General features: G+C 32.4%; 2 protein-coding genes across 3 annotated transcripts; both read left to right on the top strand.

Annotated features, from left to right (window-relative positions):
• Nucleotides 1-489: 489 nt before the first annotated feature.
• Nucleotides 490-3,787, top strand: LOC130711993 (protein POOR HOMOLOGOUS SYNAPSIS 1). 2 transcript variants are annotated; one of them, XM_057561809.1, is made up of 9 exons: nucleotides 490-793; nucleotides 1,047-1,163; nucleotides 2,017-2,082; nucleotides 2,171-2,274; nucleotides 2,561-2,757; nucleotides 2,846-2,892; nucleotides 3,063-3,090; nucleotides 3,189-3,254; nucleotides 3,415-3,787. In XM_057561809.1, the coding sequence occupies exons 1-8, from the start codon at nucleotides 527-529 to the stop codon at nucleotides 3,203-3,205; spliced, it is 843 nt and encodes a 280-aa protein (XP_057417792.1). In that variant the 5' UTR covers nucleotides 490-526; the 3' UTR covers nucleotides 3,206-3,254; nucleotides 3,415-3,787. The 2 variants fall into 2 exon arrangements, with proteins under 2 accessions (XP_057417792.1, XP_057417791.1); XM_057561808.1 differs by lacking the exon at nucleotides 3,189-3,254 and having other exon boundaries at nucleotides 491-793.
• Nucleotides 3,788-5,361: 1,574 nt separating this feature from the next.
• On the top strand, nucleotides 5,362-11,768 carry LOC130710035 (lysM domain receptor-like kinase 3). The gene is made up of 10 exons (XM_057559188.1): nucleotides 5,362-6,090; nucleotides 6,838-7,044; nucleotides 7,140-7,279; nucleotides 7,385-7,474; nucleotides 7,567-7,672; nucleotides 7,958-8,109; nucleotides 8,434-8,531; nucleotides 8,643-8,781; nucleotides 9,063-9,161; nucleotides 11,442-11,768. The coding sequence occupies exons 1-10, from the start codon at nucleotides 5,436-5,438 to the stop codon at nucleotides 11,604-11,606; spliced, it is 1,851 nt and encodes a 616-aa protein (XP_057415171.1). The 5' UTR covers nucleotides 5,362-5,435; the 3' UTR covers nucleotides 11,607-11,768.
• The last annotated feature ends 6,301 nt before the right edge of the window (nucleotides 11,769-18,069 follow it).

Below are 18,069 nucleotides of genomic sequence, written 5' to 3'. Positions count from 1 at the left end.
GCCTTAAAAATGCTTCTCCAAGTATCTTGGTTTGAGCTTGGTTTGAAACCCAAAATAGCATTCGAGATAGAAGAGCTATTGTCCTAGCATGCTTTAAAAATCTTTGTCAACAAAGGCAACCCCAAAGGCACCATTTGTTGAAAGCCTCCACCATTGTTTCTACTTTCTAGAATAGCTATAGATTAAAGGAATGAAACATCCCAAAACCCAATCCAGTGAATCCACCACACCCCTTTAGTCTAGCCAGCTTCTCCCATCTCATCCAATTGGTGCTGCTAATGTTCAATTAAAACAAAATATGTATACTTTTCTTTTCTACTGCATCATCATAACTAAATAGACTTTAAGATATAATTTTGAAAATCTTTAAAAATTATCAAATAAAGTAAGATAAAAAATAAATTTCACATTTCACATTTCACATTTCACAGTCACACTACACACACTGGGTTTGTAGATGTAGAAGCGCATATATATAAATTAAAGGAAGCACTGGTTGAATGTGAAAGAAAAGGAAAATTCAAAAATGGCGGGAACCCTAGCTCTGGTTTCTATGAGGGATCAGTGGGAGATTTCCTTCGCACGCTTCATCCCTTATTCCTCTCTTCCAATCACTTCCTCCTCCTCCTCCGCCGCCGCAGGTCTCCTCCCTCTCCCTCCGCGCCTCCGCAACCGCACTCCTCGCGGCAACTGGATCTCCTCCTCGTCCTCCTCCGCCGCCTTCCTCCGCCTCTCCCCCGATCTCTCCGCCTCCGACACCATCCTCACCGTCTCCTTCAACTCCAAACACCTCGTCAGTCCTCATTCTTCGCTATTCATTACCTCGCTTCACAATTTTTAACCTATGAAATCAAATCGGAGAAGTTGCAATTGCATTGCTACTGTTTTCGAATTGATAGGATATTGATTATCATCTTGATTGTTGCAACTGTTTTCGAGAAGCTAATTTGATTGATTATTCGTGTTCTGACGATTTTGGTGATTGAATCGGAAACAACGCGTTTCAATTTTTTGAAATCTGAGGAGTTTTGTGTGACATGTTGCAGGAAGAACACTACGTTTCGAAGCTGCTATTTTCATGGCCACAGGTATCGTGCGTCCCAGAGCTTCCTGCACGGGGCATCAGAACTGTGCTAGTGAGCTACCGAGATTCCGCCGGCGAGGTAAGATTTGTTCCCCGTGTATGATTAGCCGTTCATAACTGGTTTCCACAGTGATTTATTTTCACGGAGTAGATAGTCGAGTGATTTTGGTATACAAACTGAATGATGGAGATTATATTAGCGTCCTTAATTGTGCATTTAGTCATCAAATTGATCTATAATGTGTATTTTATTAGTCAAATTTGTTATTCTAGACAATGGTGGAGTTGTAACTGAGTTGGCTGAAGCAATTGTCGAGAATTGTGACCTGAGAACTAATTTGATTGAAGAAATGCATGCATGTTTAGGAACGTTAGTCATGATTTTTAATTTTATCATTGAAGGATTGATTAATATGATCAATTTTACTTTTACATTTTTAATATATTGTGGAGAGAACTGCATATTTCGGAAACTTAGTCATAATTTCTATCATTCAAGGGTTGATATGATTGATTTGGTAAATTTGTAAGAAAACATTTCAGTTCACTATTTACTAGATTTTCATGCAAGTTGACAAGTTATTAATTGAAATCGTCCCATATAGCACCTTTTCACTGGATGGCATAGCAATAGACTAGTTTATTGCCTCTCTAACTCACTGTGGTCAGTTGTTAATTTTGAAAAAAAGTTGTTGATGACTTCCATGAATATTATTCCATTGTGACTTATAATATAAGTACCAAACTGGAAATACAGTGTTGGTTCTTGCCTTTGATGATTGTAACTTTGCTTGAACGTGATAATTGGATTACAAGGTGTCACAGGATGTTAATTTATTGATTGAACTGCGAATTCAGTTTTTTCTTTGCATTCAGATTATGGAATAGATAGTGAATGGAAGCTTTACAAGGCTAAATTTTCTTTTTAGCAGATTCAGAAGTTCGCTCTGCGGTTTCCATCAATATATGAAACACAGTCATTTATCAATGCTTTGAAGGTGATAATTGCTTATCATAATACCAGGGTCTGCTCTTCTAAAACAGTATTGTTACTTGTTGATTCCTGATGGTTGTGTTCCTTCCCAGGAGATCCTGAAAGACGAGAAGGACCCAGAACCATTAAATACTGACTTTGGTTCTGAAATTTCATCGCAATCAGAATTCATGTCCTCAAACAAGCGTGCCCACAGGTATAAAATTAACTTTTATGATTGGTTTGTTAGGTTATATTGGAGACGTAGGATCAAGTGGTTCTGAGTTCTTACGCCTTGATACATTATAAATTGTCATTATAAGTTTATTTCATAAGGTTTCACTGCTCTGTTTTCTATTTTCATGTAGTTCTTTTTCTTTTCCCCCACCTTTGTCCGCTGTTAATTCATAATTTCTTTTTCTCATATTACCTATATTGAAGTATCAATTGTGAACTTGTGATGGAGATTGGAAAATATGTCCTGAGCCTTGCTGTCCTTGTAGATCTTGTGAGGAACTGAGCTTTATGACTCCCCTTGACAATTACGTTCCACAAATGCCACTACGTATAAATAATGGAGAGCAACCTTCAGGAACCCAAGAAAAGGAAACAACTCCTGCTCAAAAGTTTGACGGTACCCTCCCAGCCTTACCACCAAGTTTTGCCACACTCCTGATGGATTGTTCCGAGGTCAAGCATGGTTAGTGAAATTTTAAGTTTTACCAGAGTAATTTTTGTTCTGATTTCTACAACAACCTGTTTCATTTGAATTAAAACATATCTTGCAGCTCAACCAACTGTTTCAGAGGAAATTGATCTCAAGTCTCAAATTGTGGTACATGTTTTGAATTTTTGCGAGGATATATTTGAATTTTTTATCACCACAATTACATTGAAAAAATGCTCATTATAATATTAGTTTTCTCTAAGATGTGAACATCTGTGAGGTTCATCTCTCTAACTGATCTTTTTGTTGTTTCATGATTTTATTTTCCTTGGATGCAGAGGTACATGGAAGATTCTTCCTTCCACGGTAGCAATCCCTCTTTCTTTACTGCTTATCTCTCTAACATTGGTTAAATATGATGTACCATTTTATTTGGTTAATTCATTTTTTATTTTTTCTACCAGTCCTAAGCAGAATATGAATGGAAAGTTTCTTATTCTTGTTTGGCTTGAAGATGAATTCTTTTTCATGTACGCTGTAGCTTATGTACCTCATATCAGTATTATTCTTGAGTCATGCTCTTTATGCTTAAGTATTCTTAGATCTCTTGTTTGTGCTACATCCATTATTTTGTTAATTTTATATGTCAGAGGGTGTCCAGACACTTATTTACTACTTTCATGTTGTTAGATATGTTGGTCAAGGTGGAGAAAGTTATCCACGAGATCGGGGGAGATATGTCCCTTAGTTCGGCTGGGCATTGAAAATGACGTACTGAGAAGCTTGGAATCTCTTCCTGCTTACTGAACCATGGTGACCATTACCCACATTCTACACAAATTTTGTATAGTGGCTTTCTTTCATTCTCTGTTAACAATGCACAGTGCAACTAAGTTACTGATGGCTTTCAGCACATAGCAATGCCAGGAGTTTCACGTATTTAGCTATTATAATCAGATCAAATGTTTCGTTTGATATATTTTAGTCAAAACAGCAATATCTTAAATACCTTAACTCAATCTAGTTAAAGTCTCTTAATGTTGAGCTTTTCTCCACTTTGTCACCAGATGGTATGGAATCTAGTCATCCCTGTTTTCCATTACGGCCAGATTCATTTAGAACTAGAACTTATTTCTGCATAATTCCGAAGTTATTTTCATCTGAATGACAATAAATGGTTGAGTGAGAAATTATCTGTGGATGAAAAACTACAAATTTTGCTTTAGATGAGTTCTTGAAGAGAATTGAATGAGTTAGGGCAACCATTGCACCTGGATTTGTATTAACGATTATGATTTACAGTTTAAAATTAAAGAAATCTGGAGTTATTGTTAAATATTCTAAGTAAAAATCTAGATAACTTTAATTCAATAATAGTGTAGAAGAATATTTATGGTGGATTCTAATTAGCAAGTTCCCAGAAGTTAGTATTGACTTTTTAATTGTACCTATAAATACCTGTCCATGTACTTGACATTTGGAATGAAGCAAGTTTGAGTTCTCTTTTAGAACTTCCTTCTATTCCTCTAATACAGTGGAACCATAGCTTGGTTTGATATAGAGGATTAAGAGAAGTATTGAAAGTGTTTCAGAGATGGCAAGCTATAGATATCACTTTCCAGTTGCCCTGTCTTACAAAAGAGAATTACAAAAAAATGGTGCCTTGGCATGAAGGCATTGATTGACTTTCAATTTCAAGGTGTATTAGTGGTTCTAGATGAAGGTTATGAGGAGACCTGACAACAATTTCTGTGTTCTGCCTCTAACTTGGGAGACATGACAGGATCTCATGCATGGTTATTGGAATGTCTCCCTCCTGAATCCTGATCATTCGGCCAAATAGGTCACTAGATTCTCCTCCCATTTTGTCATTAGTGTAAGACTTTAAACATACCGTGTCAATCTATTCTCGAAAAATATGAAGCCACCTTGAACCAGCTCAAACTTGGAGCAAATTTTATTTTTATTAAATCAATTTAAATTTAACTTAGGCACCGCGTTAAAAACACAACAACAAGATTCTAGTGGGCACTTTACAAATTGAAGGGGAGAAAAATTAATGGTATGACAAGTGGTGGAATCATAGGTATCTATAGCTGTTATCTTCAACTGGCTATGTGGCTAGTACTGTCTTTAGTGGTTCCACAGAAAAATACTCTCATCCTCGTCATTCACAGAAGGTAACCTAGTTAGCAAAGAATTGTAAGCATCGAGTAGTAATGTTTATCTCGGAAGTAACATCCTAAGTCTTCATATTTTTTGTTGAAACAATATATTTCCACGGTTGGAGGCCAAGTCTCTCAATGCTCTGAGATCACATTAAGTAGATCTCTCCTAACAAATCATTTTTCAATCTTCATACACATCATCTAGCATCGAATCCTCAACTAGATGCTTACAGAGTCTAACTATCTACTAGTTGTGCTGAACTTTATTGGTAACAACCAAAGTCTTCATTGAAATTAGTTCAGGGAGAACGATTGTTTTATTTTATATTGACACTATAAGATATCTATTATAGTTATAATCAACATTAATGGTTAATGCTGAGTTTGACAAAAGGGTATCGGATTATTATAATAATATAGGCGACTTGAAATGTTTCTGTTCCTCGGAAGTGTCAACAATCAAGTGATGACAAGACCAACTGGTGCACCTTAAAACTTGTTCTATCTTTTCCTCCTCCTCTCCCTTCACCAGGGATCACAAATATGGCTTCTTTCACTCAGCTTTTTTCTTTTCTTTTCCCTCTGTTGGCGACTTCATTACATAGAATTTCAGCCTTTGAAGTTTCCATAAAAACGTCTGTTATAGCTCCTCTTAATTGCTCTGCCAATATCAAAACATGTAATGCCTTCCTCTACCACATAAGCCACAATCACACAGTTGAAGAAATTGCCACCTTTTACTCCGTTAGTTCTTCCCAAATCAATCCTATAATGTATAGAACCAGACAAGATTACCTCATAACAGTACCTTGTTCTTGCAAAATAACCAATGAACTTAGCGGATATTTCTATGATACAACCTACACAGTCAGGCCAAATGACATTTTCTCGAATATTTCAGACCTGATTTACAGTGGCCAAGCCTGGCCAGTTACCGGTACGTTGTTTCCGGAAGAGCATTTATCGATACATATTCCATGTGGGTGTTCAGAAAATGAGTCTCAAATAGTTGTCACCTACACAGTTCAGCAGAATGATACACAAACAACTATTGCTAATCTGTTAAATTCTACACGGGCTGGCATACTGAGCATGAACATAATTCTAGATAAGAACACTGGTTTCATAGACCTTGGTTGGGTGCTGTTTGTTCCCAAGGAATTGAAAGGGCTTCGTGTTCCACCTTCTAACAAAAAAGGTGACTCCTCTCCATGTTTTTCACTTTACTTTCTTCAGCAATTTGCATGTAAATATAGAGTAAGAAATTAGTATTTAGCTATATGCTATGGTGTATTAGAAATTAGAAAATACTCCGTGATGATTCATAACTTAAATACTGCAATAAGATTACATTGTTTCAGCAAGCTTTGAACTTTGATCAACAGCAGTGATGTACTTCAATTTGCAAAATCAAGGCTAGCATTGGTATTCCTGTTAATAACCTCAGCAATTTTTTTCTAGAGGTTTTATATCGCTAATCATTGAACGAAACTAAGTGACATTGAGTTAGAAAAGTGGAAATTGTGGGAATTTATTACATTGAAAAAATTAATAAAGCATATATTAAGAAAGTAGGTATCTGAGCTTTTCATTGGATAATAATACAAACAGTAACCAAAGTACTATATCTAAATTTTATCCGTTTGCATTTATGTGTGCCCCTGCCCTCTTAGTTAAATCTTCAAAATGATTGCTCTTTAGAAATAACAAATATTTCATTGAACTATTTTCACTTCATCTGATAATGTTTTTCATGGTTTAAATTCAATCCTAGAAATAGGGTCAAGTGGGTAATGGACTTGTATGTTTAATCAAATGATGCTCACTGACCAGGTAAAGTTTGGATAGATAGATTTCATCCAAACAAATTAAACAGATGCTTTTGTGTGTTAACACTCACTCTTGATGTCAATTCCTCTTCCTTTGATTTTTCCCATGTTGGCAGAAAAGAAACATAAGAACTGGATAATCATCATTGGCATCTTAGCGGGCGTGGTATTACTTTCAATTATTGCAATCATCATTGTCATTCTCAGGAGAAAAGGAGCCAATCAAATCAGCAAAGAAGATTCACAAGTTGTCTCTAAAAGATCAATTCGCAGTAGAAAATTCTCCTCAATGAACAGTAACCTTCATACGCGATACATTTCTGGTAATTTAAAATGCCAACATAAATTTTGTTAGTAATTGTCTCTGTTAGGAGACTGAGAGGAGGACTATTGCATATTCATGTAAATATTGGTGCAGATGCAATGTCAATAGAATCAGAAAGACCAGTAGTGTACAACCTTGATGACATTGAAGAGGCTACAAATTACTTTGATGAAACTCAAAAAATTGGAAGGGGTGGATTTGGGAGTGTGTATTTCGGAATGTTAGGGAAGACGGTATGCAAATCCCACCTAGACTGTTTAGATGTAATCCAAAGTGAAATTGCATTCTCTTAATGCACTGAATGCTAATTAAGAATTGGGGTGTTTTTTTTATCACAGGAGGTTGCTGTGAAGAAGATGAGGTCTAATAAATCTAGAGAGTTCTATGCAGAACTCAAGGTGTTGTGTAGGATCAATCATATCAACATTGTAAGTGATACCTCTGATGATGGTTCTTTGATATATATAGTCTTAAAGATATGATGTTTGAATATACCACTGATATATAATCACTGTTGCAGGTGGAGCTGTTGGGATATGCCAGTGGAGAAGATCACCTCTATTTGGTGTATGAGTATGTATCAAATGGATCTCTTAGTGACCATCTTCATGATCCATTACTAAAAGGTATATTGGATCCAAGATCCATGAACTGATCGGGTGAATGATTAGTATTCAGTTTTCAGTAACACCATAAAGGCCACAAAGGTACTAGAAACCCATTTGGATGCGGACTAAAGATCACTCATGTTTTTCCTAGTAGATAAGCTCCAATTAATGTTCTTTTGTTTGTATCCAAACTAAATCTAGTTCAGGTGCATAGTGCAATGCATTCCTTTTAGTTTAGGAAAAAGTCAAATATTTTTAGATATATACCAATAAATCTAAGACCTGGTGGTGGAACTGGAACAGGTTACCAGCCTCTTTCATGGAGTGCTAGGGTTCAGATTGCACTTGATGCTGCAAAAGGTCTTGAATATATACATGATCATACGAAAGCACGATATGTTCACCGAGATATAAAGACTAGCAATATCCTTCTTGACGAAAAGCTCAGAGCTAAGGTAACTTGAGTTCATTTCTTTTATTCTGACTTGAAATTTATATCTTTGAAGTTTTTTTTCTAAAGGAAAAATCATTGACAAGTAACAAATATTCTAATAATGGACAATCATGGTGCTACAAATCTCCCGTTATGCGCACGAGGTCTACGGAGGGACATTAACCTGAATCATCTGTTCACTTTTGTCATCAGAATACAATGTTAACATTCATTTACAATTAAACAAAAAAGATGCTCTTCAATCATTATACTTGTACTTCTAAGAAATACTAACTGCTTACCAAAGATTTCAGTATTAAGTTGCTGTCAATTCTGTGTACTAAAGGTAGGAGATTTTGGACTTGCAAAGCTAGTAGACAGAACCAATGATGAAAGTTTTATAGCAACAAGGCTTGTTGGAACACCAGGCTACCTTCCACCAGAGTAGGTTTTGTGCTTTTCAATCATAATTAGAATGTTTGGTGCATTCAATGGAAAAGATAATTTATTTCCCAATTAATTCTTTTCTAACATTCTTTATTTTTTACCTTTAAGATCTGTGAAGGAGCTTCAGGTGACCCCAAAAACTGATGTCTTTGCATTTGGAGTGGTTTTGTCAGAGCTATTAACAGGAAAACGTGCACTATTCCGAGAGAGCAAAGAAGCCACCAAAATGAACTCACTTATTACTGTTGTAAGTGTTGTGAAAATATAGAAAAACAAAGAATAAGGGGAAAGGGGGGAATTGGATTGAAGTTTGAAAATATTTGACAGTATTTCTATGACATCCAATTACTCTATGTCAGTATATCACATTTATCACTTATCTCTCATTTCTTCCTATCTCTCTTGTGATCTACACCACCCTTTGGGTGTTTACCAATCTTTATTCTACTCGAATATAGATCAGCTTTACTATCTTATAGAAAAGAAAATGATTTATTTTATTTTATTTTATGTTTTCATCACATTCAGGTTAATAAAGTATTTCAAGATGATGACCCGATGATTGCTTTAGAAGATGTCATAGATAATAATCTCGAAGCCAGCTATCCAATGGAAGATGTCTACAAGGTTAGATTCTACCTAGATACATGTATGATTCAATGCTTCTATGCTCCCTTTTATCCCCTGCATTTTTTTTTGTGAGGACAAGATTAATCATCATTCGGATACAAGGTACCATTTTTCTCAAAATTTGAACTTGCGTTCTTATTCTTAGGGAATTCTAACTTACCTATCATTAAACTAACATCTTATTGGTCTTTAATGCCCCTTTTAGTTTAATTTCTCCACGGAGAGTCAGTATAAAAATGGGAAAAGGTTAGTCTAGAGATTAAAATATTTGGTGCTTAGGGAATATCACTAGGTCCTTTATACTTCTCAATAATTTGTCTCTGAACATTCATGAGATGCAAACAAGAAGCCAAGCAGCAATGAATATATATTTATTGGCTTAGAGATATTTGGAATTGTATTTTTTAAGGAGAGTTTATTATTAAAAGATTAAACAGACATAAAAATCACTACATCATGTTGGACAAACGAAAGGAGATCCGACAGAACCTCTTCAACCCAAACAGAGTTGGGGAAAGAGCTTGAGTTCTAAGTCAGATTATCCACACCACAATTTACACTACGACAAACAAAAGAAAGCTTTAAAAAATAGAAAAAATGAGAATAAGTCTCAACAATCATTAATAATTAAAACAAGATACGAACTACCCCTCATTGTTCTTCTCCACGCATCAAAAAGTAGGTATATCAGGAATCAAATTATATTTCTTTAGTTGAAACTTCATAGGTGATAGAAAAAGAGCAAACACTAAAGGGAAAAAGTTGTTTTCTCATATCAATATAATTTACACAATATTATTACAATATAGTCTAACCCCCTAAAACGGCTAAGGTATAAAGTGTTGTAAAATGACATCTTTGAAAGAATGGTATGGCGGAATTTTCATTGCACAACAGGTTTTGACAAGGGCCAATAACAAACTCAGAAATTTTAAGTTGTGATTACTAAATATACATAAAGAAGTATAGTTTAAAAAATACAACATGGCATAAACATATTAGTGTTAAGAGTTTAAATATACATCATAGTTATTCACGATAAATATTTCAAAGTAGTGCTCAATTCTTTTCATTATCAAGTTTTTTTTAAAAGTATTATCGAGTTATTAATATAAACAAATACTTTTTCTATAAGTAACTAAGGTATCACTTATTAATCAATATGATAAAAAATAATTATTACCTGAAATAAAGGATTTAAATGGAAGAATGAAGGACTGATAAGTGATGTGCTTCACTGTTTGTGAATGGGAAATCAAGAATGTAGGTTTAAAGTTTTTAAATGAGAAGGAAATTTTAATCAAATAAAAGAAAGAAAAATGTAAAAAAGATTTAAGTTTTTGTGGCAATGTAAAAGTGAAAGGGGATTGAAAAATAAAATAGTAATAATGATTTTTAATCTTGGTCATTCATGTATAGTTGAACGGTCGATATTCACTCTTCTCAGTCTTACATAAGAAAGTCTTTCTCACTAAATACACCCCTCCCACATATGAAAACCATTGTTAATTTTAATAATGACTTTTAAGGACTTACATGAATTTTCCTATTAGCTTTTATGGATCAATTCGGTTTTTTGTGTGCATGTTGAATGATTAGTTTGAATTCATTATTTGATTTATATATAATTCATTTTGCTTAAAAAAATGAATTCATTATTCCATGTATATTTTTAATGACCAAATTGATCAACAAATTTCGTTTTTATAAAACGTTTTATGGGATTTCTTTGAAGTACTTAAGTAACTTTTGTTATACTTTCATGTGCCAAAATAATGCTTTACTTGACAATCATTTGTCAGACTAAAGTATTATTATGTGTTTTTCAAAAAAAAAATCCATAATATTTATTGATATGTATTAAAGACTTCCAAATGATCAAGTAGAACTATTAACGTACAAGTGGAAGAAAAATAAAAAATATATTTATAACTATAAGTAGTGATGTCTAATTGTAATAACTTGTTATACTTAAGTCATATCTTACTATGTTTAAGCAATGCCAAAGCTTATAATGTATTTGTATTTTAAATTAAAATTGTATATATGTGATGTGTCATGACTCATGAGTGTGTTAGACAAGTATTCTTTTGCAACATGTGTCTGATGTGCCAACACAACCTTAAAAGTTTTGTCTTCCTATAATAGGATTCAAACTATATCTTTTATCCTGAAACAACCAAGACATTCCTACGATCCATACATATATTGGTGTTTTTATTTTGTCATTCTTATTATTTGTAATATATATTCTTCAATCTCATATCAATCTTACAGATAGCAGAAATAGCAGAGTGGTGCTTACAAGAAGATCCAATGGAAAGGCCTGAAATGAGAGATGTCGTTAGGGCATTGACCCAAATTGTGATGTCCTCGATAGAGTGGGAAGCATCACTAGGCGGAAACAGTGAAGTCTTTAGCGGTTTGTATAGTGGAAGATGAAAAATCTTGTTTCTAATTACTATGTGAAATCATTAGTATAGTAAACTATCCCATGTACATTTACTGATATCATAATTATACAAGTTATATATATATATATATATATATATATAACTTGATTAAATCGTATTGCAAATACACTTAGAAAGTTCACTAATGAAATCAAATATTTTCAATTGACTCTATTTTTTCTATGCATATATGTGTTTACCTTGTTAATTGTGAGTTACTAGTGTTTTTTTACCCGCGCGTTGCACGGGGAATACGTCTATTGTATTTGATACGTCAATTAATACCTTGATTATTAAAAATATATTAAACAATGGATGAAATAGAAGACTCAGAAATGCTAAGCAAAGTTGACATAAAGACTTCTGTTATAAGCCTGGTTGAGATCAACAGGAACTCGTTTTACATTCTTCGTGAATATGAAGACAATAACACAAATCATAGATATAAGAAATTAGCAACAAATTAATCTTAAAAAAAATGAATGTGATAGTAGCACAAATTAGGATTGTGTAAGATAAATCATAAAGTATGATATTATTGTGTTTATTCCAACTAAGTAGGGATGACAATGGGTAGGGTACTATAGAACCATCCTCATACCTGCGTTTTAAAAAATTACCTGTTCCCGTCCCCATACTCGCGTGGGTAGCAACTCGATGCTCTCCACCTTTAGACAATTCAATGTCATTACAGGAAGCTTTTCATCTTTGCCAAAATCTAAATGTAGGGATGGCAGTGGGTCTCGGACCCATAGGGTTTCCGGCCCATATGGTACCCGCAAAAAATACCAACTATGGGTAGGGTAAAAAACCGCTAAATGGGTATGAGGTTGGGTATAGGTAATTACCCGTAAAAAGTAGTGGGTATGAGTGCGGGTATGAGCATTATAGTACCCAACCGGCTCATACCCGCACACATATGTTATTATTATTATTATTATTATTATTTGGTAATATATTAACAAATTAACTTAAGCTATAGCTTTCAAACTCACTCTTTTAAAAAAAAGTTAGGGACATTAATTCTTAGTGACGTGTCATTCTTACGTTAATTCTCATAAAAAAATTCAACGTGTCATTCTCAGGTTAATTCTCATAAAAAAATACATTTTTAAATTTTAAATTTGATTAGAATTTAGGTTGCTTTTTTCTTGATTTTATCTTAATTTATTTTTGATTTATTTTTAGAGTATTCATTAATTTTATGGTATTTTTATTGAATTTTTTTAAATATAGATAATATCTATTTAAATAGAGATAGGTTTAGATATATTTAGTTTCTTTTTATCTCTTTGTTAGATTAATAATAAACTAAATCTTAACAGATATTCAACAGAGTCCTTATATATCTTTGGCTTCTATGCATTTTCAGGGGTTAAATAACATGTGTGATTTTTTCTCCTTGATTTGTAGGTTGAAGAAAGTATTTGTAATGACAGTGTTAATCCCATGGCAGAGCGGTGTGATTACCTTTGAGACTCACGATATGGCTCAGGTTGGTGCTACGATCTATGATGGAAAATTTGATGTATGTATTCTCATCATTTATTACTTTTTCCCTTTTTTTTTAGATTTATGGTTATGGAAAGTGATATCATTTTCTCTTCTTATTTTCAATTTTTTTTTATGGCTCAAAGACATGTCAAGGTTGATAACCAAAACACAGGTTCTTGCTAAAATGCTTTACTACTCTTGCTATTTTATTTTGTTAAGCCAGAGAAACAGATTGGAATTGATATATCATTCATCTTTTGAAAACCATCACCAAAATAAAATTTCAGTTTCCCTTCTACTAAGCATTTCATCAGACACAAAAAATAAAGGGGAAAAAAATTAAGTTACCTCTTTGCCATTGTCGTTGAGGAGGATTGTGGGAAAGCGAGAGGTAGAGGTCCTTCTTCAGAGAAGGAGATTATGCTGTTGAGCCTCCTCTGGCGGTAATCATCTTCCCTGTCGATGATCCTATGCAACTTGCGAAAACCCAAATCGGCGTTGGTTTCAGGGGCGGAGGGCATGTCCTTGAGGAGGCTTTTGGGGGCGGGGTTGAAGACTTGAAGTGTGGTATGCGTCCATGTCGCTTGCGCCATAGAGATCTTGTGATTGTCTACTTATTTCTTTTTCTTCTCTATATATGTTACCATACTTGTCTTCCCCTTATTGCATTATGTTTTGGTTACTTTTTCTTAATCGTAAGTTAAATGAGTAAAAATTGTACTTTACCCGTTTAAATCAAATTATCATTTTTCTCATACCATCTCATGGCCTTAATCAGTGTAATATTTGTAGTTTATTTTCATAGCCCTAATTTAGATTTAGCACTGTTCTATAGCCCTTTACTTCTTCATAGGTGGTAATGGACAGTTAAAATTACTTAAAACAAAAGACCTAGGAAGGAAATCTAACTTAATTCTTAAGGTTGCACCCCAACAAAATCCAGCAATGACCACATCAACTTAAATAGTAATTGGACTTTGAAGAGAAAAATATATATCTGTTCAGATAACTTTTGAGATCTAGGAAAATAAAGTTTTTAACTTTTGATTGTATTTCAAACTGATAATGCATATCAAGCAGTCAGGAGAAGCCTTTCAAGCAAACATCCTGTTATTAGAAAACCATGCTCCCTCATGTTTACAATGGTGTCATCATGTAGCAGGCTGACATAGATAAAACATAAGTATCTAGTGCAGTTATCTTGGTAATGAAGGAATATGTATAATTGGCTGACTGACCATTCCTGTTTCATGAGGATTATATTAGAATGATAGATAATTCCTTCTTTTAGAATTAGGACTTGGGGTTGTGTCTTAACTTAGTAGACAGAATCATAGAATTTATTTCTCATTGTATTTTTCTTAAAAATATATTCTAATTTTTTATCGTAATTAAAGTCTAAGGATACTTGAAAACACCAACAAAAAATCAAGAAATAAATCACCTTAATCCTAATCAAATCTAAAATTAAAAAAGATACTAACTAAAGATAGATAAAAACTACCAAAATCTAGCAAATCACAATAAAAACTGATAAAATCATGAATTAAATAAAAATCTGAAAATTCAATAAAATACCATAAAAATTAATTAATACTCTAAAAATAAATCAAAAATAAAATAAAAGACCAACAGATAAAATCAAGAAATAAACAACTTAAATCAATAATAAGATAAAATAATGAAATAAACAACCTAAATCCTAATCAAATCTAAAATTTAAAAATGTACTAAATAAATATAGATAAAAACTATCAAAATCTTGCAAATCACAATAAAAACTCATAAAATCCTAAATTAATTAAAAATCCGAAAATTCAATAAAAATACCATAAAAATTAATTAATACTCTATAAATAAATTAAGATAAAATCAAGGAATACACAACCTAAATCCTAATCAAATCTAAAATTTAAAAATATATTTTTTTTATGAGAAATAACCTGAGAATGACACGTGGAATTTTTTTTATGAGAATTAACGTGGGAATGACACGTCATTAAGAATTAACGTGAGAACGACACGTCACTAAATCAGCCTGATAGCAATAGGATTTGGCAATTCCAAATTAACACTAACCTATAGGTATTCAGTTGTAGAAGAATCTCACCCAAACTATGAAAAAATCTAAATTGCAAGGTGAAATGAATCACACTACTTTTCCACATACCTCAATTAATTAAAAAATATATATTTTCTATTGTTTTATATGCACAATATTTTTTTTATTGATCTCAAGTTAATTATATTCTCATAAAAAATATCTTTTTAAATTTTAGATTTGATTAGGATTTAGATTGTTTATTTCTTGATTTTATCTTAATTTATTTTTGATTTATTTCTAGAGTATTAATTAAATTTTATGGTATTTTTAGTGAATTTTTCTGATTTTTATTTTATATGCACAATATTTTTTTTATTGATCTCACCTCGCTTATGTTAGTCACTAAGACTATGTTTGTATAAATGTTCACATACATTCAAATGCACCTATATCTCAATCTTTGTTAGTAGTACATGCCTCAAATTAAAGTACGTACTTATGGCCATTAACCTTAAGATTTGGATAACACACTGCAGTAAGATCTGGTTAGCCTAATTCATAAGCTTACAACATCAAAGAAACTTTTAATCCCCCCTTAAAAAGTGAGAACAGATGGAAAACAATTCACCTTTCATGACCAGTGAGAACAAAAGACACTTCTAGAACTACATGAAAGAATCATTAAAATTGAAGAAGAAGGACTACCAGAGATATGAGGAAAATGATATGCCTTTGACTTTTGAGTGATAACAATTCTTAGTCTACAAAGCCACAAAGCATTGTTTTTTACATACCTGGAACAAAGAGGCTGAAGCAAGAAGTGAGAAACTCGTTTTTGAGTTTGAAGAACATGCACTCTCAAATCTCAAGTGTGATTTCCCTTGGTAACCATAAAAAAAAAATCTCAATTGTGATGGGGATAAATTTATAATGAAAAATTTAATTGAAGTGAGTGAAGGTCCATGTTGTTTTTGAAGCATATATGATTTGAGGTTTGCCATGGTTGAGATGAAGAAGGGAGAAATAGAGAAAATTGTGTGAGTATTTAGAGATAGAGAACGTATGAAGGTTTTTTTGCTCTACTAACCCTTTTTATTTTCTAATATAGATTGATATTGATACTCTATATAAAAAATAATATTTTTTAGGAAGATTTTTTAACAGAAACTATCTAACAAAGATACATAAAAACAAACAACCTAAATCCTAATCAAATCTAAAATTTAAAAAGGTACTAAATAAATATAGATAAAAACTATCAAAATTTAGCAAATCACAATAAAAACTCATAAAATTCTGAATTAATTAAAAATCCGAAAATTCAATAAAAATACCATAAAAATTAATTAATGCTCTAAAAATAAATTAAAAATAAATTAAGATTAAATCAAGAAATAAACAACCTAAATCCTAATCAAATCTAAAATTTAATGTGGCAAATAGGGCCAAGGTGGAAAAGCTGATGTGTAAATTATTAAATGAGAATTAATAGGTGGAAAAGCTGACGTGTAAATAATTAAGTGAGAATTAATCTGGGAGCGACACGTCACTAACTTGGCCTGTGAGAGCGACACGTCATGCTAGAAGTTGTTCTTTTCTAATATATATAGATACCCTAACTAAATCATTAGAAGAGTAAACTATTCATGTTCCCTTCTCTTTGATTCAGATTATTAAAATGAATGATTATCAGTTACAGAAACATTTACAACTTACTTGGTTAATAAGAGAACATTTTATATTAATACCTAAATGGGTGAGTAAGTGGGAAGCAATATTGCTTTGGATGATGAATTATCAAAGTTAGTTGGTGAAAATTTAATTAGCAAAGTGGGGCTTAGGTTAGTTAGGTTAGTTGGAAATGATCCTTTACTTTTTTGGAAGCAAAACTAATTTACATTAAATGAAGATAATATTTCAGACCATCCCTCTCAGGTATGAGGTTGAAAGAGAATTTCACTTTAGTCCTTATTATAGTAGCTCTCATAAAGAAAAATAGATATTCATGGATAAGAGCAAAGATTATGTTACACCATTTTCGTCATCACATCTAAGTACACCTTCCATAACAAAAAGAATGACAATATTAGGATAGAAATATAAGATGAGAGTGGTGTGAAAAGTAAAGAAAGATATGAAGTAAAATTAAAACTAAAAGTTGTAAAAGAAAGCGACCAATAAGGTTTGCTTAATATTAACTCGGGATTTAGGTAGTTCTCTAGACATTTTTTTAAAAAAGTGAAGAAAAATTATTAAAAAGAAAAAGAATAGAAGATGAAAAATAAATTAATATATAACTATGTTCTTACATTGGATTCAATTAGTAGAATAATTCATTTTATGATATCCCAAACATATAAGCAATTATGCATTAAAATATATTCTTTCATTAAATATTCACGTCTCAAATTCCTATTTAAGTAATTTATTTTAGGGTTTTATAGTGTATTCTTTCCATTCGTGTTTTGGTTTGGTTTCATGTTTTAGATTTGATTGTTAAGTTTTAGCATGTGTTATGCTTTGCATGTATTGACTTTAATTGGTATTAGGTATATCTTGAGCTCACTTCTATCTTATTACTTTCAATATATTTTATTGGTCTTTCACAAAAGAAAAAAGACATAATAAATATGATTAAAATTTACTTAGTATTGTTGTAAAAGTTAAAATTACTTTATTGTCCTTCGTGTTTTAATTTAATTAATAAAAATAAATTCCTCCCAAATCAATCCAATTTCCGCCAAATTAACCTCAATTCTAAATCACCAGTTCAGAAACACCCTTTCAAACTCATCATCAACTTCTTTCATCTCATTATCTCTTAATCTCATCATCTTTATCCCATCATCTTTATCCCATCATCTTTATCTTATTCAAAAACTTGAAATAAACTCATAAAGTGGGGTGGCAACAC

This window comes from Lotus japonicus, chromosome 4 (assembly GCF_012489685.1).
Source record: "Lotus japonicus ecotype B-129 chromosome 4, LjGifu_v1.2".
Classification (NCBI taxonomy): Eukaryota; Viridiplantae; Streptophyta; class Magnoliopsida; order Fabales; family Fabaceae; genus Lotus; species Lotus japonicus.
This window is presented reverse-complemented; position numbering and strand designations above follow the sequence as displayed.